Genomic DNA, 27843 nt, shown 5'->3' with positions numbered 1-27843 from the left:
AGATATCTGCACAGCCTTTTAATTTGTGGCACAAATTCCTAATTTCCAGAAATTTCAAAACAAAAGGCCACTCCTATTGCAAGGAGTCAACTGTATCACCATGCTTGATTACACTTTCTTACTTAGTTGGGCCTTGCTGTGTTTTTGAAAAAATGTGTTCTCTACCAATAAAAACGTTGGCAAACAGGAAGTGTAGGCATAGGAAATGTCTTCTGTGGAAGTTTGCCTTGTCTTTTGAAGTAATTTCTATTATTAAGTTGAAGGTACTCTTGGCAGTAAGTGCTCAATACTAATCATTTGGGCAGCGATAACATTTTTTGAAGCCACAGAGCTAACAACTCTCATTAAAACTTATCTTAAAATTTTCTTTGGTCAGTGGGTACAGAGACTGCAAAATACATTTTACTCATGAGCATGTAACCTTACAAAGACTGTACTTGAGAACTGTTGTATCCCTAATCTAGTAATTTGCAAGTATTTACATGATGTCTTTTTACCAGTAGCATCCAACTCGTAAAAATCATTAGTGATGTTTTATTTTCTCTTAGGCTTGTGTTCTAGTAGACTCCTTCAGTATACATCTGTCAGATTTTATGTATGCTTTTTACCTTGTTGAGAAGATTTATAATCAGATTAATGCTTTGCTGTATGCCTTATTCCAACACCAATTCATTCTTGTGGGATTATTGTTATAGGTTATTAGATACCCACATTATTCTTTTTATGATTTATATGTGTATACTTGAGTATTGCAAGACATTTCTGAGGTCACAATTTTAATAGCTTTTTCTTCTCAGTTGCAGTATGTTGTTCTACCTTTATAATGACTGAGCTACAGAAGACATGTTATGTTGTTAATGTGTTCACTGGGGTACCCAGCCAAGTTTGAGTAGTGTTCTCTTGCCTCTCTTGGTGCTGAGTAGTGGCTTTAACATCCAAGGTGGGTTGTAATTGGTAACAATCTTTAACCAGTAATGATTGCATCAGTGCATGCTGATTTTTTAAAAAAAGATTATTCTTCTATACAAAGATTTAAAAATTATTTTAGGTGCCTTTCACAATGAAGTTATTGTCTTGTGATTAAATATGTGAAGTAATTAGATATACAGTTTCTATTCCATTAATTAGTGTAAGGAGTGTGTGACTCCTCATTCCATGATGACACAGGGCATGGCAGCGCTGCAGTACAGGACTGTCCTATAGGTGTCCAAGCTGCCCCAGAGGAAAGTGCACTTCAGAGGTGCTTGGTCCCAAAGTAGCATATTTGGTCTCTTTGTGAGTGTGTAATTCAAGTGATTCAGCTGGAGGTCTACAAAAATGATCTGAGTGGAACACCTCTCGTATGAGGACAGGCTGAGGGAGTTGGGGTTGTTCAGCCTGGAAAAGAGAGGGCTCCAGGAACACCTTACAGCAATGTTTCAGTAAGAAAGATAAGGACAAACATTTTGGCAAGGCTTGTAGTTACAGGACAAAGGATAATGGTTTTAAATTGACTGGAGGTAGATTTAGACTAGATATAAAGAAAGAAATTTTTTTATAGTGAGGGTAGTGAAACACTGGAATGGTGGATTGCCCAGAGGGGTGATAGATGTCCAGTCCCTGGAAATATTCAAGGCCAGGTTGCTCTTAAAATTTTCTTTGGTCAGTGGGTGCACGGACTGCAAAATATATTTTACTCATGAGCATGTGACCTTACAAAGATGGTATTTGAGAACTGTTGTATCCCTAATTTAGTAATTTGCAAGTATTTACATGATGACCTGCAAAGGTCCTTTCCAACCCAGATTATTCCATAATTCTATGAACTGAGAAGAATTCTTGGAAATGCAATAGCTTCCAACAAAATCAGTAAAGGCAGGATTAGTAACTGGATGGATGCCAGTAGGAGAAGATGGTTCATTAAAGAAAATGGTGGTGTTATAACAGTCTAGAGAACTCTTCTAGTATCGTCCCTGTGATGAACTATTTCCATCTGAGGAGATGAATATAAAGGCTTTTTTTCTGTCAAATACAAGAGCCTGGTATTATTAGTTAACCCATGCTGATGTAGAACAGGTTATACCTTGAAATTTAGGATCAGGCAAAGTTTGCAAGTTATGCTCAGATGTGTAAAAGCATCCTATAAGACATCCCAACAACTTATCCTAATATCTCAGTGTTGTTTTAGGGTAACACCCTCTGGTGTCAACAGGAATTTAAGCCAAGTGTCACAATTGTGTTTTGATGAGTTTCCATGGTTTGCAGCTGAGCTGACCTTAATACTCTGTGCTGGAGAAGGAAGCTTCCCTTCCACCCTGCTTCTGAGGATGATGAGGAGCAGTGGCAGGGGAAAGATGTCCCCGTTTGAGTGGGAAAAGTTTTATCCACATTCTGCTGCCTCTAAAACTGGAGCCTGAACCAGAGCTCCCATGTTTGTACCTCACCTCACAGTTTCTGAGCTGAGTGTGTTTTATTTTCCCCTCCCTTGCTGCTGTACGAGCATTTGTCTGGCTCCATGCCTAGTCAGTTCAGGGAGTTAAGCTATCCAAAAACTCTTGACTTCTGTAGGATTAGGATATAAATGTTTGTAAAAATGTCTCTTGGTGTGGCAGCAATTGTCAGGAAGCCCTTGCTAACGTGTCTAGACAATGAACTTTCTAGAGAGTGCATGTACCTGATAGGAAATGTAAGTACATGTGAGACAGGGTGTTACAGCATGTGCTATAATTAATTCTGCTGTGGTTGGACACATTGAATGCATTGGCAGTAACAAGTTAGGAGTCTGGATAGGAGGCTGTGTGTGTGGTATTTCCTGGTGGAGTGTGTGTGTGTGTAGTTTGGAGGGGCCGGGTAAACTGGCACCAACTTCAGTCAGTTAATAGTATGCAGAAAATAGTAAAAACTGTAAATCTGGTGGATACCAACTGAGCAACTTTTCTAACTCTCCTGCCTCCTGAGTTTTTCTCTCTTAAGGTAATGCAGATGCTACAGATAAGAAGGGAGGATGGGTGGAGAGAGAGCTTGGAGGAAATTTCCCAGAATGTAATGGTTAACTTTAGAAATGACTGTTCAGCCACTGGAAGAAACCAGATATTGCTGTGTCCCCTTAGTTTTCTCTTAGGTAGGCTTTCCAGCCTGGGATAAGTACTAGGCAGAGATGATTGGTTGTAATTTCACAGTGTCTTTTGGTAGTAGTCTCGTTTGCAGCAACATTGCTACTCATTCTTCCGTTCTTTTTTGCCTTTCAGTTCTTTCCTTTTTCTAAGATTATTTAGTACTTTTGCATAAAGAATTCACTGAGGTACTTCAGTGGTTGCCACTGTGTCACTAGAAATAAAGAATTTTTAGCAATAAATAAAGTATGTGGCCATGTGCTGACTATCAGTTAAAAATATCTTTAATTGCAGTGTACAAAGTGAGTGTAATTTCTTGAATGATGCAGGGATTGTCTAGGGGGGGAAAAAAAGTCTTATCATTGTATCATAAAATTAGCACATTCCCAGTTAAAAATGGAGTTATATTAGTAGACACAGTTTTAATTCTGTAATTTAAATTACTTCTGAAGGTTTTAGTTTACAGTCTTAATATTGTTTATTATGCATAATAATGAAATAGCACAGGAAATCTTTTATCTGTTGCGAACTATTTTGTAAGTGTTTCATTTCTAAGCTTCCTCAGTTCTAATGTTCTTGTTGAATAAGAAAATACTGTCTCTTTTTGTTTGGGGCTGTGGAAAGTTTTACCATATTCTGTATACACCTTGTGGAATGTTTTCATTTCAAGATTACTTTTAAGCAAGTACCGTTCATGTTCTGCTGAGTACATTACTGCTTTCCCTTTGACACCACTAATTCACTGGAAGGCAAAATACTAACTTGAAAAATAGTGGTTTTGTATCCTTAAATCACAGCTTCTACAAGATAAACTTCAAAAAATGTATTTCTTTTTGCCTGTTCATAGCTTTCAGTATAAAATATTTTTCTTGGTTGTACAGATGGTTGTTTTAGCCCAATTTTTGCTGGTGGCTGCTTTCCCAGTCCTTTGAGTATACAGCCATCATCATGAAATGATCTGATTTATTTTGTATTTCCTGGCTCTCTATTTGAGTCTCTTGAAATGTGTTCTGGAAGCTACTTCAGCTTTCAGCTAAAAGTTGTTATTCCTACAGGCTTCTTGGAGGCCATTTTGATCATTTTGTATAGTGTGAATGTAGTTTAATAGTCTCCTATGAGAGAATTAATTTATGAAGTTTGGAGATAGGTTCTAAATTCCTGTCTAGTTGACTGCTCTTTTTTTTTATAGCTGACAAACCAAAATTGTTTCGTTTAACATTATTTTTTTCCCCATTTTTTTCACCTATTCTAATGGTGAAAACAAACCAAGCCTTGAATTATTTTTTTTTCTATGCTATATCAAAAAAGAAAAGGATGGTTGTATAACCTTTAGTCTCTGTTGCTAAAAGGACAGATGTTGGGTCTGACTGTGTAGTTACATTCTACATGCTAGCATTTGGGTATCTATTTCAAAGGTCTCTCCAGGAAGCCACAGCCTGAGTTGAATTTTTTTGCAGAGTTTTGCCACTTTCTGGAGCAAAATGGAAACAGCTTTCAGATCTAAGCTGTATACAGAAGAGGAACATTTCAGCAGCCTCCTTGGAATAGGTGAAAAGCTGAGGTTTTTCTTGGTGTTTTTTTTTTTGTTTGTTTGTTTGTTTTTGGATTTTTTTTGTTTTTGTTATTTTGAGGAGGCTGGGGGTGATATTTTATTTCTTGATGTGCATTGTTCCAGATTACCTTTTTGTCTGTATGACCATTCTGCTCAGTCAGAGGAGAGGGAAATGTGTTGCTTTAAGATGGTGTGAGATGTCATCTGCAATGCTTTCTAGAACCTACTTGTCAGCTGCCTTTTCTTCCAGGTTTTTCATGGTAATTCCTGTGTCTGTATGTTTGCATTTTTTCACATTTTATTTCCTGAATGCAAGATGCATTTGTTCCAAGCAGATATTTTTGATCATTTTAAAGAAAAAATATAATACAAAATCTAAGATTAAGTTTCTAAGATATACAGAGCAACAGTGACATTTGGCTGTGGAAACCAGTCCCTTCTAGTTGGACTAGATGACCTTTAGAGGTTCTTTCCAACTCAAATTATTCAGTGACTCTAGGAAATCTACACGTACATCACTTAGGTTGCAAAGTCACTTATTAAAGAAGAGTTGAAAAAGATGGGGATGAGAACTCTCTGCTATTTCCATTTGAACTTCTTAAGGATGGAAAAGTTAGTGTATTTTCAGGATTACTTGCCTCTTAGGAAAAATTGTGGTCTTAAGCTAGTAACTTAGAATTATTATTGATCAAAAATAATTTTCTGAGTCTAAGTGGTACATAATAGTCCATAATTTCACTCCACATTAATGCAGAGAAATTGTGAAAATGACTGTAAAACATCTACTTTGAGGTGAATGCTTTATCTTCTTTTGGCTTCTTATGCCATATCCCTTAATACTTCAGATAATGTATAGACTAAATATATTAATCGTAAGTTTTAAACTGCATTTTTTTAAAAATTACACTTACAACATTTTTCTGTGATGAAATGTCTTGGGTTATATGGAGTGTTGTAAAATCTATCATTTATTGTACTAAACCTTTATAGTTGAGAAACTAACACCCTCTGCAGAGAAAATACTAAATCAGGCTGACTATAATTTGTACATCACACTCCAGAGAGAAATTTACCTAGTGCACAGATAGTCAAAGGCTTCTACTTTAGGCCTATTATTTTATAGGCAGTGTCAGAAAACTAATTTTTTAATTTTTTTTTTAACAGAATTGTGGTGTTTGGTTTGATTTTTTTTTTCAGTTAGTTTAAATTTAGTTGAGTCAGTTATAGCTACTTCTGAAGTCATTTCTGCTCTACTTTGAATAGCTTCTTTTTCTGGAGAGAGTAAAGGTAAAATCAGCAGATCTTAAGATGAAGTTAGTTATAACTCAAACTGGTTTTGTGCTACCAAAGATTGTAGTTCGCTTGCATTTGGGTATTGATTTGGATGTTTTTGAACTTTTTTTTTTTTTAACATTTTTTCCTTATTGTTTTTTCTGGAATTCTGAAATTGGTCTGGTTTTGTCTTGCTGCTTCTGTCAAATGATCAGTTTGCATTAACTATTTATGAGGGTTTTTTAAGGAGCTCCTTTATTAATTTCTTTATATACTATTAGTTTGATTCCCACATGCATTTCTGAAACCAGAAAGGATGTTGAAATAAAGGAGAATAATTTTGATTAGATCTGGTTTGCAGGAGGAATCGTGTACCTCCCATCCCTACAAATAATACTATTTATGTTGAAAGCTTTTTCTCTTTGAGTAGAAGTGAAAGTTTTAGGTTGTGCAATTTTAATGCTTCAGTCCCATTTTACTAGTTTTGCAGGCATTCCAAATTTTAGATTATTATTACTCCTATTACTGTTGTATTTATCAAGCTTGCAGTAGTGCCAATGTGTGTTCCGGTTTTCTGTTTCATCTTGGGCCTTCCATGGTGCAAAGATTCCTTGAAATAGACTGACAATATTTCATTTGACCAACTTAATTTGGTCAAATATTCATTTGATACTTAAATGTATTTTTGTCAAGAGCAGGTTTTCTTAGCTGACACATCAGTGAATGTTACAGACATTATAGGAACATACAACAGCAAAATCCCAGTATATTTCTAAGTATTTATTTCTCATCCTTTCCACCATTCCTTTGATAAGTCCTCATCTGGTACTAGCTGCTGTGTAGTGTACTCTGATTGTACTTTTCCAGTTGACACCTAAACCTCTTGAAAGACTGGAAGACAGTAAATGTATAATTTAATGTTAGCTGCTGGTGGAGCAATGGCTGCAGAAATACATGGGATGACTAAGGGAAAGAGAAGGAATGGGATCTTCTCTTAGCATCAGAACTATAATTTTAGTTGAATGATTTAATCTAACTCCAAGAATGTTTAAACTTTCCATCTGTCACACTGGAAATGAAAAGATTTTTCAAAGAATTTGTTTAGCTGTCTTGATACTATGTATGTGAGATTGAGAGAGAAGGATTGACTTGAAGCCAAAGCTTTCAGACAAAAAACTGCCTGCCCTGTGCTTCTTGTAACCACAGAGGCTTGAGGCAATCTTGGAGAAACCTGGAGAAGAAAATTATTTATCATAATATATGGTTGTGTCAAAATGATGTTTTCATAGACTGGTATTTCTATATTTTTAAAATCTTGTTCATGATCTCATCCTCATCATTAGATAATAAATTTTATGCATATGTGGGAAGAGGGGGGTGTGTATTTGGTTCATGGCTGTTGTAAAGGATATCAGGAAGGTGTAGTAGAATGGAAAGAAATCTCCTTAGTGGCATTTTAAGTAAGGAAGCTGTTATCCAGCCTGAGGATGTAACTGGTGTAAGTGGATGTGTTGGGTCTGCACTTGACAGAGGACGTGTCAGAAGTTGCAGTAACTGTAGCAAAAGCTGTGGAACAAACTGACAGAGTGAAAAAACTTCCAAGAGAAGGTGGTATGCACTGGAGAGATTTGGGAAGAACTCAGGGTTGAAAAAGTCAAATGATGAATATCTGAAGTCTTGCTTAGAATGAACTTGATTTTTGGGGAGTGAAGGCATGGCAAATGCTGATTTCTATAAGTTCATTGGGACTTTCGGGGAACTTGATGGTTCTAAGCCTGATGCTTGTGTTGAATAAATCAGTAGAGTTTATAATAAATAGATACCTGGATAAAGAGACAGAGCTGTATACTCTGTCAAATTTACATCTCTTCCCCATAAATCTTTGGAGCTCTTCAGAACGAGCAAAACATTTACTGGATCATGGATGATCCACTTGATACACTGAGATATAAGTGCCTCATGGTCCCTCACCAAAAGCATGTGATGAAAATTGTATGTCAGATGGAAATTGAAACTTTTCCTATGAGGAGTTAACTTGCTGAAACATAAGAAATGGATGTGGAAATAAATGGTTAGCTTTCTCAGTAGAGTGGAGTCTTGGAGGCTTGCAATGCACAGCGTATTTCTTAATGACTTGTAAAACTGGGAGTAAGGGATTGACAGATTTTGGTGAGCTGCATAATGTAATAAGGTTGAGACTAAAGTGAAGAAATTTGGAAGAAGTTTATGAAACTAATAATTGGGCAATAAAATGGCAGAAGTAGAATATTATAGAAAAATGATAATTTTATTGGAAGCAATGACAGTTGTATCTTTGTATATTAGATAATGGGCACGGAGCTGGCCAGAAATCTTCAAGTTGTAATACAAGTGGTAAATGCAGATTGGATGTTATGAAATTGCTAGGAAAGCAGCAGGAAACAAAACAAAGCATAATAATCCCGTTATCTAAATTTGTGACTTTTCTGTGTGTTTACTGCTATTTCAGTTTTGTCCCAGAATTTTTTGAGTGAAAGCTGGAGAATATTCAGAAATGATTAAGGCAGTACAAAACTGCTTTTTAGTGTGGAAAGTATTTATGTAAAATATGAATCTTCCATCTGGCAGGAGACCATCTAGGTTTCTTCACGTTGTAAAGAGAGGGTAGGTAGGGATTGGTTACTGCTTGTTTCAGCATAAGAAGTGGGGAGCATGAGGCTTGCAGGAGCTGTGTTCAGAACAAATGCGATGAGGTGTTTTTATTGAATGGAGCTTTGTACTCTGAACCCTTTCATAAGGAGTGTTGTGGATGTATAGGAGTCCTAAGTAAGAGATCATCCAGTTATAGAAGGGATTTCCTAACTTGAGGATAATTTGCATCTGCAGATAGCTGGGACAGGAGAGCAGGGTATTGGGCTAGATGAGCTTGATCCAGTTATTCATATGGAAGAGGGACCTTGCAGTTGTGTGGTCCTTTTAAGAGAGGAGAAGATACAAGTACAGGAGTGCTTGCTGAGCTGATTTGTAGATGTTTTCTAAAGATTGCATTGAGAGGAAGAATGAATGTGAGAAGGATGGCTGGGAAAGGGAGCACTAAGTGGGAGATCTGAGTGTTTGTTTGTGAGTGGCTGTGGGTGGCAACTGAAGAAAAGGGAAACTGATGATATGCTGCCTGGTTTTGAAAACAATGTTGAATGTGTAGATTGCTTGCTTAATACTTCGTTTCCTATTACACCAATTCTGATGCTTTGTTATGATAATCCCAGATGGGTGTACTTTCTTTCATATGTTAATTATGTAAACTTGCTTGATACTTAGGGCACATAACATAGAACATCCTCTTTCTTCTTCATGATATTTAAGCAGTGCTGCTATATGCATCTCAGTGAGACAGACATTGCAGTTGGACATAAAAGCTATTAAGCAAAAATATTTACATGAGAAGTGTGAGCTGCAGCAAATTATTTTGTTACCAATCTTGTAATATATTGTTCTTGTCTGGTTTTGTTTTACAGGATTTTGAGTAACAATAAAATAACAGTGCTGAAGAATGGTTCCTTCTCTGGATTACACCTTCTTGAGAGATTGTAAGCAATTCTTAAAAAACTATTTCCACCTTTAAAATTAAGTGATACACGGTTTATGATGCGTTAATGGTTCTGAGAACAAAATGTCTTATTTGAGATGTGTTGTTTATTTTTATGTTGGTTTTATTTTGTGATTGAAGTGTTAACAAAGTCAAATGCTCTTTTCATTAGTATGAGTGTCAAGACACAACATAAGGGGATAAGATCACCTGCAGGTGTGATTGGGGCAGTTTCAGTGGAAATTTTCACTGGGCATAAGTGTTTGCTTAAGTGTTGTTACTCTCATAATATGAGAATTTAGGTTGTAAAGAAAATCTTTAATTTCTTGTTGAAGTGTCACACCCTTTGTGAAACACTTGTAAAGCATGTTTGCAGAGGAAGCAGATGTGTTTGAGCCTCTAAAAGAGGCTACATTCATTTTAAGTTTGTTGACACTTATGTTAATGGTTTTACTTCTTACTTTACAACTTCATTATATACTGAATGGATTGGGGGCAGGAAATGGGAGTGAGTCTGAGTAACTGGGAGTAACTTCTTGGACACCTTGTGCTTCCTGTTTTCACTTTTGCTTTCAGATGATATCATGCCTATGGGATAAGAAAAAGCTTTGTAGGTTTTGTTACAGTCAGCTTTTTTTTCCAGGTCAGGATTGGCAGGTTGATCTACCTGGGAGCAAGCAGAAACTTCAGAGATAAGGGTTTTTCTAGGCCATTTGACTGGGAAAGTAGCCAGTTTCATAATAATCTCACAACATTCAGGAAGAGTTCCAAATGACTTTTGGCTTCAGGGGATTAAAAGTATTTTATTCTCTCTCTAAAATCTGAAGGTTGCAATCCTGGTCACCTGGCCTAAATAAATTCAAACATTCCCACACGCCAGAAGAAAGATTTGTCGTCTTCACTGGCAGATGAACTTTACTGTAGAGATAAACCATTGTGCCAAGGAAGCAAGGTTATCAGCAGTGATAGCATTCTAGATCTTCACACGTTATTTAGGCATCCTTGCTTACGTAATAAAGGCATCTGCTGACAGTTGTTATTTGTTGGAACTTCTTACAATTTTCAGACAGGAAATACTTGAAACTCCAATTTTGAGCTGGTGATTTACGTTTGCTCTGTGACTTCAAATCTCAGTTTTCTTTGAAATTATAAGAACCCAGTTTTCTTCCATTTAACTGCTGTAAGGATTTTTATGTTATTTTAATATCTTATTTCATGAAAAGGAAAAGAAAGCAGTAAGGCAGACATCATTGCTATTTATTGAACTGTAAATGATGACAATGTATCTTTAGAATATACTGATATATCTTTCAAAAGGGAAAATATGCAGTGTATTAAGCTAACAATATTTATTTTCCCCATCCTCACCCCCTTCTCAGGTAATTTCCAAAAGATGAGTGGAAAAGATAAGAGGGATGTGTGCTTATAGTCTGTGTTGGAAAATCTGTGTTGTGAAATTCAATGCTTTGGAGTATTCTGAATTGTTGAAAAAAAAGAAATTACTTAAAGAAAAAAGATATTCTGGTCTGGGTTCCAGCTTTTGTTTAGCTCATGGCAGTGTTGTTATCTCATTATCTTTCACTGAACTTTTTTGCATTACATTTGCAAGAAATTTTGAATATTTTAGTTCTTCAGTACATGTTACAGGTGGTGTGATGGGGTAAGAAGAACAGCAAAATAAAGTGTTTTAAGTTGCGTTTGATCTCTTTAGAGGCCAGGGGATATCAAGAGCTTATGTAAGAACTTTTCAAAAAGTCAATAAGTGATTGCAACTTCTAAATTACCATCTGTAACTTATCCAAGTCTCATAACCAGCTTTTGTCCCCTTCCATGGTTCCTTATGAGCCTTGGTTTGCTTAAAAAACCATCACTTTTAATAGAAATTACTGCTTTTCTTTTCAAGTGCAGAATGTTCACATATTACCAAGCAAGGAACCATTTTTCTTTTAGTAATAAGTGCCCATGAAGTTTCAGATAATAGTATAGTGAAAATCCTGAGTGAATAAGGAGGCAGAAATAATTGTAGCATTCAAGCAGAGATAAAGTTTGTTCCAAACTGTAGATGCTGGCAGATCTTTCTGTGACCTTTCAAATAAAGCTGTATCTGCAGAATATGTATATAAAACACCTATACCACTTGTACATTAGTAAAGCAGTTTAATGACTTAGTTACATTACATTTCTCTGTACAATCTACTATTCTGGTAATTTAGGTTTAAAAATCTGAGCTCTGTTTCTTCACCAGTTTTATTTGGAATTCTCAGCCAGGGCTCTGGGACTTTGCTTTTGTGCTGGTGACATTGGTGGAGATTTTCAATGTTGCTTCTGTCATTTATTTTTAGGAACTTGTTTTCCTTCTTTTTTAGATGTTGAGCACTACTGAGGTATTGAAACTGGGTAGGCTGAAGAAGACTGCACTGTGCTAAACAGTATTGTACTGTGCAGTGAGCAGATGTTACACCCTGAGCAGCTGTAATCTCTTCTGATGCTGTGGCAAAGTATCTTTGACTCCATACCCTTTCATGTGATAGGAACTGGTAGAATATACAAAGGGATACACATGCTGTTTATATTCCTTTCTTTTTTTCTCTTTTTCTCCACAGGGACCTTAAGAACAACCTGATTAGTACGATAGATCCAGGAGCTTTTCTGGGGCTTTCATCTTTGAAAAGACTGTAAGTAATGTATCTATCTAGGCAGTTTAAATGAAAAAAAAAACAACCCTGGAAGTGGAGTAAGTCTTAGGTTCTGGAAATTTAGACAGTGAAGCTATTACATACATTAAAAGTTGAACATATGCTGTCTAAACTTATACCCACACACATGTGTATGTATGCAACAAAGTCTGCTTTCAGTCTTCCGACTGAAGAACATCTGCTGCTTGTGGCTTGGCAGTCTCACTTCTTCATACTGACAGTCTCCTGTGTTCTTCCTCCTTTTTTTGTATTTTGTTGACTTGAAATGTCACTGGGTAAACATTCGGTTTTGATGCCATCAAGTCTTGCTTTATTAAATGTTAAACTCCATGTTTTGTTGTGTTTCATTTTGTGGGTTTTTTTTCCAAAGGTCATAGTGGAACAGAGAGTCCCTTGCTACTAATACTATGCTGAAGTTACAAAGTTACAGAGCTGCTAATGCCGCTTTATTGAAGGCTGTGCCAAGATCCCTCTTAGCACATTTTTGGGGGATCTATACCTGGTCTGTAAAAGCTCTGTCCCAGATTTATTTTTTGTTATGTTTTGGTTTGGGTTTTGGTTTGGTTTTTTGTTGTTTTCTTTTTTTCTTTTTTTAAAACAACAGATTTTCAGAATATCTGGGGCAGCGTTTAGGTCAGGAATTTCTCTGCATTCTCCCCCAGTCTTTGGTCAGCATACAGCTTTCCTTCTTCAATTTTTTAAATATATCTATTAATTTGTCACTGATTAGATGATCCAGCTCATTTAAAAGGAAATTGTGTTGGTACTTACACTTTTGAAAATGTTAAAAATAAACCCAAAGGACCAATTCTGGACCATTAATACTTGCAAGCTTAATTTTAACTCCTTCTAGAATTTGTGGCAATTTCATTTGAGAACTACATTGTCAAATATGTAGTATTTAAATAATGTAAATACAGAATTATTAATGTAAATACAGAAATGGTTATTTTAATGTACAATAAATGCCCTAGCACAGGTCTATCTGGCACGTCAAAAATTTAAGTGATGTAATGCATGTGTTGAATACATGGTACAAATGAAAATTCATAGTAATGTAAGCCAAGCCTGTTCTAAGGGTATTTACTGGTAAGTTCAGGCTCATTTGATTGTACATGGGCAAACCATTTTTACTTGAGAAATGGAATAAGGATTCTGTGTGCATGTGTGTGCACTTACATAGTTTTACCTTTTGGGTTTTGCTGAAGAAGACTAAATGTATGTCTGATGCAATCTGGAATTTTAGTTGTAATACTCTGTTTGCAAACTGTATGTCATTTGGAAATAAAACGGTTTATCCTAATTTTTGCTTTCTTCCAATTTACAGAGACTTAACCAATAACAGAATAGGCTGCTTGAATGCAGATATATTCAAAGGACTTGTAAATCTTATTAGATTGTAAGTATAACTTGTTGAATTTAGCTTTTTAAGTTTTAGTCTTATGAAAGTTGATGTTCTTTGCTTCGGTGGGAGTAGATTAAGTGTACACTTGACAGGCATGCAGTGTATCAAGACTGCAAGATAGTATTGTCTTGAGATTTTTCTTATTTAAATTGTCAGTTGCTTGAGCATGAGTTTAAGTCATGATGCTTTTATTTCTTAGGAATCTTTCTGGAAATCTGTTTTCTACTCTTACACAGGGAACATTTGATCATCTTAGTTCACTAAAGTCTCTGTAAGTATTTCTTGCTTCTAATCTTAATTTGCATAATAATTTGTGTTCTTACAAAAAAAATTATATGCTTGCATGTGCTACATTTTTGTACTACATTTGTTTTTACTCTTAAACCTCATAACAGTAGTTTCTTTATCTAGGCAAGCTCATATGAAATGTATGTACAGATATTTGGGTGCTCAAATGAGTTCCTTCAAACAATGCTTGGTATTTGTTACGTAGTTCTGAGAGAGCAAAAACTCCACCAGTATCTGAGCTTCTGTAAGTTTTACTTTGTATCCATCATTTATTACTTTATAATAAATAAAAAGCATTGTACATCTTTTTAAACAAAGGGAACAAATAGGTTTAAGGAAGATCTTGGTCCTTGAAGAACAGTAGAGTTTTGTTACACAGAACAGCAGTTCTCAACCTCATGTTATTTTTCTCTCCTTTAATTTCAGTAGGGTTGTAATCTTCTATATTGAAGTAAGTTAATGAAAAAAAAGTGTCAGTGCTGATAATTAGCTTGCATTTTTCCCTGGTATCTCTGACAGTTGGCTCACTCTACTGGGACATTTGAGAAAGCTCTGACTTCTGGCTTTGACATTGAGTTAATTTCTTGCTTATAAAAGCAAATACTTCTTTGCCTCATCCAGTTTCTTTTAATTGTTCATAAGTTGTTGTTCCTGGTATTTTAATTGTGTGCATAAAGGTTTCTGTCCAAGAACATCACAAGTCAGACAAAAGAACCTGGTTTTAACCATCACTATTAAAAATGTGTGTCTGGAGGAATTCCTGTGAACAAACACCAAGTGGCATTTAACAGGAATGTTGATTTATTGTTTGAAGTGCCTGTGATGTTTTGTTACCCTCTAGAGGTTTGCAAAACGAAGAATAAATTATGCTTTCACTAGAGGCAAAAAACCAGTGTAGACATAGCAATATGTTTTGATAGATTTTGATACATATTCTGTTATCTTTTCATTTAGCTGATGACAATAGAGACCAATGGGGGGATTTGATGTGTCTTTTTAGTAGCAGGTATTACATTATACAGAGAAGGCTTTATGCATCAATGAAAAGCATTATGATGTTCATATTAAGCAGTATAAAACTATCATTAAAATTGAGTGAATAGTGGTTCTGAAAAGAGAGATAGGTGGGAGGCTATTTTATTTCTGTTGATTTTACTGTTAAAGCATATGATTGCTAAAGTGAAGCAGTGAAACATGTTCTTCAGTTATGGTGATGCATAATAAAAAATCCTTGTTATTGCTCACTTAAATAACAGAAACTCCCTCCCTGAAAGAAATTACTAGAAATCAGGATTCCTTTTCTTGGGGAGTGTGTACTTCTGCTCTCAGACCATGACTTACAGAGCATTAGAGGATCTTCCAGTATTTACTGATTGTCAGCTCTGCTGTGTTGTGAGGTTTGGCTGCTTGCTGTCTGGGACAATGAGAGGCATTGCACAGCTGTTGATGTCAAGCTTTCAGACCTTGTAGGGTTTGCACTTTTATCACTGTGAGGACCTGTTTTGTGTTGCAGAGAATTTCAGACTGATTATCTTCTCTGTGATTGCAACATCCTGTGGATGCATCAGTGGATAAAAGAAAGAAACATAACTGTACGTGAAACTAAGTGTGCCTATCCCAAGTCACTCCAGTCACAGATGGTGACTGGTGTTAAGCAGGAGCTTCTGACCTGTGGTAAGCACTCACAGCAGCTGATAATTCATTTTCTAATGCATTCCATATTATGTTAATCCTAGTGAACAGACTTTTTCTGCTTTGTTTTGTTTCCCTGAAGTTTAGTGCTTCTGTGAGAGTGTTAATAGATTCCTTTTCAAATGTTGATGCTCCCTCATTTTTCAATGTTGTTTGCTTTTGGAAATAAATCATTGGTTATGGAGGCTACTCTGTAGAAACTAAGGATGAGTAAAACTCTCTGGAGATAAACTCCTTTATCCTCCTAATCCATATTTTTCAGAGATATTTACCCAAACTTCACAATGGGAATCAAACTGGTAATTCTTTGCCCTGGTCTAGCTCTCTGACTTCAGATATGCAAATTACTCCAAACCCAAATTTCTGAAGTTAAAAGGTCTATTTTATGACTTATTTTCCTGCTTAGTAATTGTGTTGTTGACTGGCTTTCTCCCTGTGATGAAATCATGACCACTTTGCTTAACTATTTTAATATATCGTAGTGATACTGTTTGTCAAAATATTGAAACATGTATTTGTGATTTTTCTAAATATTAAGAAACTATGCAGAAAAATATATTTATGCATTTTATTTCTTCAAGTTTGTATTGGTCACTCTTTTGAATATGGACCAGCAAAATATTTTTAAAACATAATACATTAAAGGAATACACATTTTGAAAAAAAAATAGTTTGTATTTTTCAGTATCCAATGGATCAAATACGGTTTTTGTGTAAATCTTGCAAGATGCACCTTGTTGTTTATGGAGGTTATATATGGATAGCTGATACTTGGCTTAGGGTATTTTTCAAAATACCCTAAAATAATGTATAAAACAGAATGTAAATATGAAAATAACTGAAAATAATGTATAAAACAGATTCTCAATATTAATGGTGCTTTTATGTCTTGATTTCTAGAACCACCACTTGAATTACCATCTTTCTATATGACACCATCTCACCGTCAGGTTGTCTTTGAAGGAGATAGTCTACCCTTCCAATGTATGGCTTCATATATTGATCAAGACATGCAAGTCTTGTGGTATCAGGATGGAAAGATAGTGGAAACTGATGAGTCCCAGGGTATTTTTGTTGAAAAAAACATGATTCACAACTGCTCACTGATCGCCAGGTGAATATATAAAGAGAAAATGTGTTTCCTACTCCCACAGCCCTCTTTATCCTCACTGAGTGGATGGATGTAGACAGAAATATCCCAAATAGGGAAGTAGCCTGTGAAATCTCTTAAAGTACCAGGGTTTGGTCACTGTTGCTAACTATCAAGTTTGAGGAGAAAGATCTAGGGATTTGATTAGTTATGTCCCAGCTGCTTAAAACAGGGTTAGCTAGAGCAGGTTGCCTGGGACTGTGGCAGTTGGGTTTCAGTCATCTCCAAGGATTACCCAATGTGGTGCATGTAAAATGTTTGTGGTAGGATACATTTGTTCTCTTGGAACATTAAAATTATGAAAACAAGGCATTTAAGTGAACAACTAATGGGTTCTTCATTCTTCCTTTTGAGTACACCACAGTTGGTAATGTTGAAATTCTCCAGCAGAGATCTATAATTTATTCTGCCTGCAGCAGATTTTTAACTCATTCAGCATGTGCAGTGGTTATATATCCTGTAATTACTTGTATTAGTAAATTAGGGCTTCTAACTGTATCACAAATTATGCATTTTGGATGTTATTTTAGTTTGGTTTTTCTGAAATAACTAAAAATTTGATGCTGAAGAGCAGTGATATCACTTGGGGAATTTGGACGTCTCATCTTTTCTTTCTGAAGTGTAGGAACTTTTCCCCAAGGCTGTTCTTTTTCCTTCATACTTTGGCAAAATCAAAAGCTAGAAGAATAGTAAATATTTATCTTAATTACAGTACATTGATCATAGATAGCTCTGGTTTGGTAAGATCACTCACAGTTGTATGTGATTTGTTGTTTCTTCCATTGTCTTTCCATACTTTATTCATGTATTGGTACTAGCTTACATTTTTGTTTTGATTTTTGAAGACCCTTGGGTTTTATTTGTTTGGTTTTTTTTTTATCTTCCCAGTGCACTGACAATCTCAAACATCCAGGCTGGCTCCACAGGAAATTGGGGTTGCCATGTACAAACCAGACGTGGGAATAATACAAGGACAGTTGACATCGTGGTGTTGGAAAGTTCCGCTCAGTACTGCCCTCCAGAGAGGGTTGTAAACAATAAAGGGGATTTCAGGTTGGTAATGTTTTTTTGGGGGGGTTATTTTTTAAATTTTTTTAGGTAAAAAGAAGTCTGCTTAATTTTTATTTTAACTAAGGTATTATGCTTTAAAGGCATGTATGTGGGTGTCCATTTGTAAATGGTGTATAATAGATTTTTAACTCTTCTAAATTAATTAACATATGTTAAAAGAAGTACACAGAACTATATGACAAAAATATTAAACTTTAAGCCTGTTAACTCACATCTTTGGAAGAGGTGAAAGGTAAAATATGATATTTGAAATATATAAATGAAATTATTGCAGTAAAAGTTTTTATATAATCTTAACTTACAAGTTCAGAGTTGGGCCACTTACTGACAAGGAGGGTTTCCACTAGGTTATCACTGTTTTTAAAACCCTCCTGCTCCTGTATGACAAAATGACTATAGAAGAATCATGTCATATCGGATTTTTTCCCTGTATTAGAGTAAATAATATGAATGATGCTTCCTTTTAATGGTTGTTGGGCCTGTAATGGTAGATCTGTTCCATTGTGTTGGGTGTTACAGAGTATTTTATTTTTTGTTCTTACCTCTTCACCTATTTTCCCTTTTCTGATCTTTCTGCTGCTGGTCACTCTAACAACACGTTACTCCTGGAGGTGCCAGCTGTAACAGATAGCTTCTCTATAGATTCTCTATATGTAAGGTAATTCCCTTTATAACTACTCTGTTTTACCTCCCTGCAGTAGCTTCTACTGAGAATTAGTGTATTTCATAGCATGTGTTCCCAGTACGGGTTGTAGGGTTTCTTAATGTAATAACTTGCTTTTACCCTCGTTTATTTTGACTTTTCTTATGCTGCTTGGATATGTCTTCTGCTTGATCTTTCATTTACATTTATAAACTTTTCTTTGCCTGTGTACATTAGAGGTCTTTGAAGTTGTCTTCTATGCATCTAATCCAAGACCAGTAATCTTTTCTTTTAAGAACTGAAAAGTAAGTTAAAGCATGTTGCTGGGACATATTTTCTGGGGCAGAGAAGGCAAGCTTTCATGTGCAGAAGGCCGCCTTCAGTAGTAGGAAAAATTCAGGTAAAGCTCTGCCTGAGAGCATTTGTTTTGAGTTTGTCTTTATCAGCTGGACAATTTGAGATCAGGATAGCTTGTGTCTTGATTATCCCAGAATCACAGAATGTTTAGGTTGGAAGAGACCTCCAAGATCATCCAGTCCAACCTTTGACTAACACCATAGTCAAATAATAAACCATGTCCTTGAGGACCAGGTCCAAATGCCTTTTAAATGCCTCCAGGGATGGTTACTCCACCACTGTTCTGATCCATTCCAATGCCTGACAACCCTCTCAGTGAAAAAACATTTCCTAAAATCCAGCTTAAACCTCCCCTGGCACAGCTTCCATCCATTTCCTCTGCTCCTATCACAGTTACTAAGGAGAAGAGGATGTTTCCCTCCTCACTCCAACCTCCCTTGAGGTAGTTGAAGAGAGCTATATATAGGGTCTCCTCTCAGCCTCCTCCAGACCAAACCATCTCAGCTGCCTCTCATAGGACTTGTGCTCCAGGCCCTTTATGAGCTTTGTTGCCTTTCTCTGGACGCTCTCCAGCACATCTGTCCCTCTTATAGTGAGGTACCCAGAACTGAACACAGTATTCAAGATGTGGCCTCACCAGAGCTGAGTACAGAGGGATGATCACCTCCCTTTTCCTGCTGGCCACTGAGTTCCTAATACAAGCCAGGATGCCATTGGCCTTCTTGGCCACCTGCACACACTGCTGGCTCATATTAAGTCGACTGTCAACCAATACCCCCAGGTCCCTTCCCAACTCACAGCTCTCCAACCACACTTCCCCAGGTCTGTAGCTCCCCATGGGGATGTTATGACCCAGGTGCAAGACCTGGCATATGGCCTTCTTAAACCTCACACAATTAACCTTGGCCCATTGGTCCAACCTAAGTCCTGCTGTAAGGCTTCCCTACCCTTCAGCAGATTGACACAGCCACCTACTTTGGTGCCATCTGCAAATTTATTGAGGGTGCACTCAATCCCCTCATCCAAATCATAATAAAGATATTAGAAGAGGCTCCAGAACTGAACCCTGGGGAACACCACTTGTGACCAGTTGCCAGCCAGATTTAGTTCCATTCATGACTACTCTTTCAGCCCGACCATCCAGCCGATTTTTTTATCCAATGCAGGGTATAATTATCCAAGCCAAGTGCCATAAGTTTCTGAAGAAGAATGCTTTGAGAGTGTCAAAAGCTTTACTGAAGTACAGATAGACAATGTCCACAGCTCACCCCTCACTCATCCCGAGTCATCTTGTTCTAGAAGATCAGGTTAGTCAGCCAGGACCTGCCTTTCATACAACCATGAAGACTGGAACTATATGAGGAACTATTAGTAAGGGAAATAGTGTTAAGGTCACTTGCTGCACAGAGGCAATTCGGAAGTACTGAAGAGCTTTAATACTGTAAGGAATTTTTAATGTAAGAACCTTTGTGTATAGCTACTTTTAATACTATGATGGTTTCAGCTTCAGGGATGAAGTCACATTAGAAAATGAGAACATAAGATGAAGGAAGGTGAAGGAAGTCAAACATGCATGGTGTATCCATCAAAGAACACATCTAAATCACTTAGGCATTTTTTTATGATTCTAGTGTGAATTGTTCTTCTTTGATTTGCCATTAGAGGTGAAAACAGATGGTAAAGGCTTATTTCAAAGTGTTTTCCATTAAATTAACCTGTGCTGTTCAGTGTAATAGGATTTACCCCCCCCTGGAATTCAGTAAAAGAAATAAGATTTCAGGAAATGTTTGGCTTATCAAAAAGTTCATGATGTCAAGGTTTACTATAACAGACTTGTAGTTTAGGTAGAGTAATAATGAAGAGTAATATTTCACCTTTGAGACCATATGGAAATAAGGTTTTGACTAGTGAGAAAATGGTTCTGAGCAGATGGCTGTAAATGATCCTAGGTGAATTTGATTTTAATAGCTTTTTTAGTTGGAACTGGTTAGTCATTTTAGCTTGGAAGCTTTTTCAAAACTAGCATCTAGATTTTTATCCCTTCACAGAGGGGAGAGCAAAATGTAGCAAAAGAGGACTTTTGTCTTCAGTATTTTTTGGCTCAGTAATAATAGTTTAACATGACTTTAATGATTAGGCAGAAGCAGTTTTCCTCGTGGAATCTATAAAGATTTAAATTTCTTTTAATTCTTACTCAGATAATACCCCTCAATATTCTTGAATTGGAAAGTACGTTTGCATGATAAGATGTAACCTAATGTGTCTGCTTCAGTAAATCCTTCAACTGTTGTGTTAGAATAATTTTATGCTGGTAGTTGACAAAATTCTTTCCAAATATAATAATTATCCTTTTGAAAACAGTTAATCATTGGGTGTAATTAATCAAAACTGTAATTCTCATGCTGAATTTAGAGAATTTCTGAGATGTAACAAGAAAAAGAATGTTTGAATACCTGTAAGCTATTGAAATTATGATATAAAGAAATAATTGTAACTGAAAGTTATTGTTTTAAAGAAATTAATACTTTCAAACTATAATAAATATGCATGAAGGGAAGGATTCTTTTGTAATCTCATAGTCTGGCTTTTTTTCCCCAAATGAAATTACAGTACTTAAATGTAAATGAACCATCTTTTCCCCCACAGCTGTCTACTCTCATGTATATGTGATAAATTTTGAGCACCTAATTATAAACAGTGATGAAATAAGAGTGTTAATGGAGTCCAAATTTGCAATTCTTTTGGCAGCTGGGTAAACTTACAGATATTCAAGCTTAGGCTCACACAGAAATTCAGAATTCAGACAGACTTCTGTAGCCTTTATTTGCATGAGGAGAATTTTCATATCTCTTTTTGACCCCTGTCATGGCCTCTCTGGCTTCACTGAAAGTGGAGAGCTCATCAGCTCAGCTCCTACAGGTATAGGGAGGAAGGAGCTACTGGTCCAGGTTAACATGAACTTACAGAAAATTAGGGATTAAGGGAGGTGTTGTTACATCTGGAATCGGTTCCCCCTCTCTCATTTATCACTTGCCTGTAAAGTACCCACACAAGGGGGATAATGAATGGGGGAAAAAGGTAAGGATTTTCTGGGGAACAGTGTCCCTTCCCAGACATTGCATTAGTGGTGCTTCATGGCAGAAAGCTGGGAGAAAAATGGCCCACCTTTTACATCCTGTTTAGTAGAAAGCTTTCTAAAACATTAGATGATTAATAAGTTTAGGTATCCACAGAAATATTTTACTAATTAAATTTGTTAGAAAGATAGCATAGACTCCATGACTGTCCTGCATTGCTAGTAAGTATTCTTTTGAGAATCATGATAAAAGATGATAAAATGCTGTACAGGAAGATTAATGAAATGTAAATGCAGTAGGAATAAGGGGACAGCAACAAAAATGAAAGAAATGGCTAAAAAGTAGGTGAAGTAGAGAGAAGAACAGGAAGAGAAGGCAAATAATCTTGTGATAATGTAATAACTTTTGAAGTAGACACTGAATGTGTTTTTTTGGTTTTTTGTTTTTTTTTTTTTCATTTGATGGCTATAGAAATTCCAGAAGATATATATATATAGAACTAGGAAGTTAAAAATATAGTAATTAAATCTCTTCTAAAAATCTTGTTTTTCATTTGAGTTGTAGTGTTTCACTCTGTCTTTTTCTAAGTCTTTACCAGTAAGCATAGAAGGGCACATGCCATTTTTTCTGTGAAAATATTTGTTTTGGAGGTTGTGTTGTACAACATCAGAACTGCAGAGATTAAATTATCATAAAGCCATGTGGCACTCAGTCTGTAAAATGATACATTCAGTCAAAACTGAGCCAGCCACACTTTAACTTAAAATGCTTTGGAAAGAATACAGATTTTAGAAAACTGTCTGTAAAGACTGACACAGAAATCCCTTTCAAAGTGACATCTTTCATGTAAAAACTGTATACAGAAATTTCAATATTGATAAAATTGTTTTGGAAATTATGTTTTGGCAGTCCAGTGTCAGTGTTTCTGGAAACCTGACTGCATTCTGGAAGCTGAGGTTTGGGTGTATTATGCAAGGTATTTGTGAGCCTGCATGTCTTGTAACAGCTGTGCCAGCTGATTTATTGGTTGTCCTCATCTGCTTGTTTTGGCTTTATTCTCTGAAGGCTCATTATGTATCCTTAAGAAGTAGAAATATACAAGTAGCTCATTGTTGTACTTGGTTTTCCTCAGTTTGTGTTGTTCAGACTTCATTTTAATTTGTCCACATAGAAATTTTGGAGCCTTCATAAGAATTTACATGTCTTGTATCCCCTGATCCCCTTCCTCCCTTCCCAGCAGATCCATAACTTGCTCTGTCTATGATCAGAGTTGACCAGACATGATCCAAAGTGATAATTTTGTTAGCTTGTTAGGGTACATGTTGTGTTGCATAAAGGTCACACCTGGGATTGCAGCAAGTCACAAAGGTGGATGTGATTTATTTTTTTTTTTATTTTTTTTTCCTAAGGAAGATCTTTACTCTTTCAGGACAGTAAGCAAAATTCTACTTTCTTAACATAAGTTTTCCCATCAATTTCATTTGCTATTATGTTTGATTGCAAACTTGTTCAATGTTGTACTTCTACTATTGCTTAGGTTCTGTCCATGTAGTCTTCTGTTCTTAGCTGCAATTTAGTAGAGATACTAATGCAGGCATTTGAAAGCTACATTGATGCATGTGAACAGGACAAATAGAAAGCTTTCAGGCATTGCTACTATGTGTTTAATGACTGCTTTTATGGGGTTAATACAGACTTTTTGATGAGGTGGGCCAACTTTCAGTATAAAAATTGTGAACTATTTTTAGCAACTTTATAAGTACCTTTTCTCTCTACCTGCAACCTCATGAAAGAATTTCAAAAAGCGTTCTAGCCTTAGAACTCATTTTGTTAATAGCACACAAATATGAACAGCTTGAAAATACTGAATGTGAGCCAAGGTGGTCCTTTAAGTAGTTTAGAGATGCTTAGTTTTGAGTGTCTCTTTATTTCATGTTGTAGTGCTTAATCCTTTTATTTACTTGCCATGTAAATTTGTCTGCTCTTTTTAACTTTTTTTTTTTTTTTTAAATTTTTATTTTATTTCATGCTTTTGACTCCCCAGGTGGCCTAGAACATTGGCAGGCATCACAGCATACCTGCTGTGTACACGTTATTCTGCTGGCAGTGGGATATATCCTGGCAACTCACAGGATGAGAGAAGAGCCTGGCGCAGATGTGACAGGGGAGGGTACTGGGCAGAAGAGGACTACTCCAGGTGCCAGTATGCAAATGATGTGACTCGAGTTCTGTATATGTTCAATCAGGTAATTTGTGCATTTCTGTAAAATCAAATTTCTTCAGTGAAAACAAACTCAAAGGTCTCTCAGTTTAAGATAAGTTTACCGGTTTAAGCTGGTAATACTTGTGGTCTAGACAGATTATGATAAACACATGCCTCTGAGATCAACACTGGAACCCAATGTTTATGTTAAGAGTTTGATTTAATATGTATTTCTAGTGCCCCCACATTGACAGGGCAAGAAGAACTTGGTGTACTTGTGTAAAGAATAAGAAAATGGTACTTGTCATGACTGTTTTTGTCATCTGAATGCTCTTTCCTGTCCACTTGCTATGAAGAAACAAGGCTGGTTAAAGTAATGGAGAACAGCTATTATTAGAATAATAGAGAACAACCAAACTCTGCCTCTGATGTAAAATTCCAACAAAGTCAGCGTGGCCAATGAGAGTTAACTAAGGAAAGTAGCAAGTATTAACTCAGCTTCCTAATCTGGTAGTACATGCCAGGATACAAGAGAGTATTCAAGATTGTAAATGTAGCTATGAAACCAAGTGTTTCAGCTCCAAACTGCTTTTGAGGTTTATCTCTTGTTAATGCACACTTGCACAAGCACTGCTTTGCAGGGATATACCTAGACTTGTAAACATAGGTGCCATATTTTAAAATACTCCATAAACTTTAGAACTTGTGATTTAAGATTGTTGTTTTTCAATGGGTGCTGTCAGATCACTGGCATCGATGCAACAGGAGAAACTATGAAGATATGAGGTGGGAGGGTTTGGTGGATTGTTTTGGGGTGTTTTTTTTTTGTTTTTTGGGGTTTTTTTCATTAAATAAAGCTATGCCACTTGAGCTGATAATGTTGGTAGCACCACTTATGTTTAACTGGTGCCATGGTGCTTCGCTGACCTCAGAGTGGGATAGCTGCATGTCACGTGTGTTCGCAATGTTCCAGTGTGTGAGCTTTCTCTTGAGGGAAAACTTCACTGTGTGTCAGCACCACCACAGGCTCTAGCTCCAGGCAGTCAGGATCTAAGCTGATACTTGCTCTTTGGATATCTTGGATTTAAATGAATGGAGTCTTGATGTCCAGTTCTTGGGCTAAATCTCGTTTAAAGTCAAAGCATTGAGCTGCATGTTGCAGTTAAACTGCACATAGTGCACATGAGTTGTTGCTGAATTGTGCCCTCTGTGTTCAGTTACTAATGCAGATACTGCTTTTTTTCTTCCTGATCTGGTTCCCTGAGGACCAATGGGTATGCATAAGAGAGATGGTGAGGGAGATAAAGGGAAAAGACTGCTTGTTTTGGCCCAAGATAAACTTGGGGGTTCATATAACTATTTGTGCTTTACTGCTTTACATTCCTATCACTAGGTCTGTGTGACATGGCTTGGGCATATGAAACATGTTTGAGGGCTGAAATTAAGGGGGGGGATGTTGCTAAATGACAGGTGGGAGATGATTCTGGGGCTCCCTTTGTGGGAGAGGTTGGTTGGGCATGATTCATTGGTTATTGAGGGTTTTGCTGTTGGTTTGCTTTTTCATGTCCTGATAATTCACATTTCTTGCAAGGCCTTGTTGCATTTCAGCACTGCTTCTGCCTATGTACTGTAACCTGAGAGTCCCAGGTGCTCCAGAACCTAGATTACTTCAGCCTGTTAGAACTGCTCTTGGTTAGCCAGCATTTATCATTTTGTAAAGAATGTTGCAAGCAGTGTTAAGTCTGAAATGTGAAGGTTAAATTGCTAGTTTCAGAAAAGTGGAAGTATAATTTCCATGTGTCAAGTAGGTAAGTTGCTATTACTTGCTAAGAACACACACACACACACACACACAGGTATGCTACACAAACATACTGTTTCAGATTACTACAGGGAGTAGTGGCAAATTTTGGTTTTTGGAGATGTTTTTATGTGTTAGAGCCTTCCTTTCCTGGAAGGCCTGGATTTTTTAGCAGTTTTCTGCACAGAAATGTATTATCTCTTTTGAGACTAATAGTAGATAATAAGCATCTTTAGAGCCTTTGAACACAAAGGTAGTTGAGCTGTTTTGAATGTCAGAGCTCTGCCAAGCAATTTAAATCGGATGTCTTAAGTTTAAAAGGGAGTCAAACCTTTGTAACAGTTATACAAGAACATTTATGTACTTGTGTTGTTTTAGGTGAAAAGAAATTAATGTTTAAGGAATGTTCAAAGATATTTTACAGAATATCTGAATTTGAAAGCTGACTTTGATCAGCATGTTCTATGCTTTAAATGCATGACTTTTAGTGCTTTGGAAAAAAATAATCTTCCATTAATGGCATTCAAATCTATGCACAAGTTCTAAGACCAACAGGGACAAATACATAGTTGTGCTTATGTGGCATATTGCAAATTCAGAAGGGCAGACTTGATATGTGTACACCAAAAAGCAGAGCAGGAGGATATCTCTAGTTTGGATTACCATGGATAAACAGCTTCTGAACAGCAGCTGATAACATTTGCACAGCTTTCCATGGAATGACGTGTTGATGTTGTGTACTACTTAGTGAAGAATTTTCCAGCATGGTGCTTATTGCAGGAATGAAAACACAACCTTTGTCATTGAGAGTGGTTTTTTGTGTGTGTCCCACTCCAAATGCTTTCTGTAATTACAGAATCAAGAGTGAGTTCTACAGCAGTGGTGTGTTGGAATTTCCTTGGGTTTCTTTTTCTATAGAATGCAGTATTTTAGGAGCTTTGGATTGTCATGCCTAGACTGGTGCACTGCTTTGTCTTTTTTAGTTTGGGGGTTGTTTTTTTTTTTCTTCTTGACCTTTCTCCTTTCTAGAACAACAGGACAAGACTCAGTTTCTGGATGTAGGTGTATAAATGCTGTTTTTTTCATCTTTTAGTACCATGATTACCTAAAAAGTACCACAAACACTTGAAACACTGATCACCTGGATTGCTGTCCTCTATGGGAAAATGCTTATTAATTGCTGAAGTGTTATCTCTGTACTTCATTTTTACTTCTTCAAAATGCTTATGTTTGTTCTCCACCTAGATGCCGCTCAACCTTACTAATGCAGTGGCAACAGCAAGACAGCTCTTGGCTTACACTGTTGAAGCAGCAAATTTTTCAGATAAGATGGATGTTATTTTTGTGGCTGAAATGATAGAGAAATTTGGAAGATTTGCTGAAAAATATAAAGAGGTAACTGGATAATTTGCCATCACTTTAGAGATAATCCAACGTGTTTGCCCTTAAGTATTCTGAGCAGTGAAACCTTCTCAGCATTAGATGCAGGCACTGAGTTAGTGGATTATCAGATTCTCTTCCATGTTTTTGTTTGTTTAGTAGGTCCCTGAAGTTGCTGACCCATGGTCACAGCCTTTGCATTCGCGCTGAGATGATCCAGCATTCACTGGACCTGTAATGTGAGTAACACCTCTGGTCAGCACTGGAGCAGGGAGATAGGTACAGTAAGTCTGTTTTTATTTAATATGGAGTGGGTCACACAGGTTTTCATTGATATGTTCTTCTCTCTAAAAATACAAATAATGAAAGCCTCAGAGATCCTCTCAATAATGAATAAAACAAGACTTACCTTCTCCCCTCTCACCATGGCAGGCTGTCTTTATTCAGTATTGAGCTGTATCTCTAAGGTTTTCACTATTCTTCTATCTTGCAGGATACAAGATAAGACATTAAAACAAAATCTTAGAGAACGCTCATTTTTGGGGAGAAAAATATGCAAGTGGTTGAATAGTCCCACCAGTGGGTAGGAACTCTCTGTT

General features: G+C 36.5%; 1 protein-coding gene across 1 annotated transcript in view; it reads left to right on the top strand.

The window, feature by feature from the left end:
* The window catches only part of ADGRA3 (adhesion G protein-coupled receptor A3), a 48592-nt gene that overhangs the window by 4750 nt on the left and 15999 nt on the right, over positions 1-27843 (top strand). Inside the window, exons 2-10 of the mRNA XM_030450240.1 lie at positions 9411-9482; positions 12085-12156; positions 13505-13576; positions 13782-13853; positions 15384-15544; positions 16463-16676; positions 17601-17765; positions 23905-24106; positions 27110-27259. Of these exons, the coding sequence (XP_030306100.1) occupies positions 9411-9482; positions 12085-12156; positions 13505-13576; positions 13782-13853; positions 15384-15544; positions 16463-16676; positions 17601-17765; positions 23905-24106; positions 27110-27259 (1180 nt within the window). The remainder of the gene's footprint in view (positions 1-9410; positions 9483-12084; positions 12157-13504; positions 13577-13781; positions 13854-15383; positions 15545-16462; positions 16677-17600; positions 17766-23904; positions 24107-27109; positions 27260-27843) is intronic.

The sequence above is a fragment of the Calypte anna genome, chromosome 4A, assembly GCF_003957555.1.
Source record: "Calypte anna isolate BGI_N300 chromosome 4A, bCalAnn1_v1.p, whole genome shotgun sequence".
Taxonomy (NCBI): Eukaryota; Metazoa; Chordata; class Aves; order Apodiformes; family Trochilidae; genus Calypte; species Calypte anna.
This window is presented reverse-complemented; position numbering and strand designations above follow the sequence as displayed.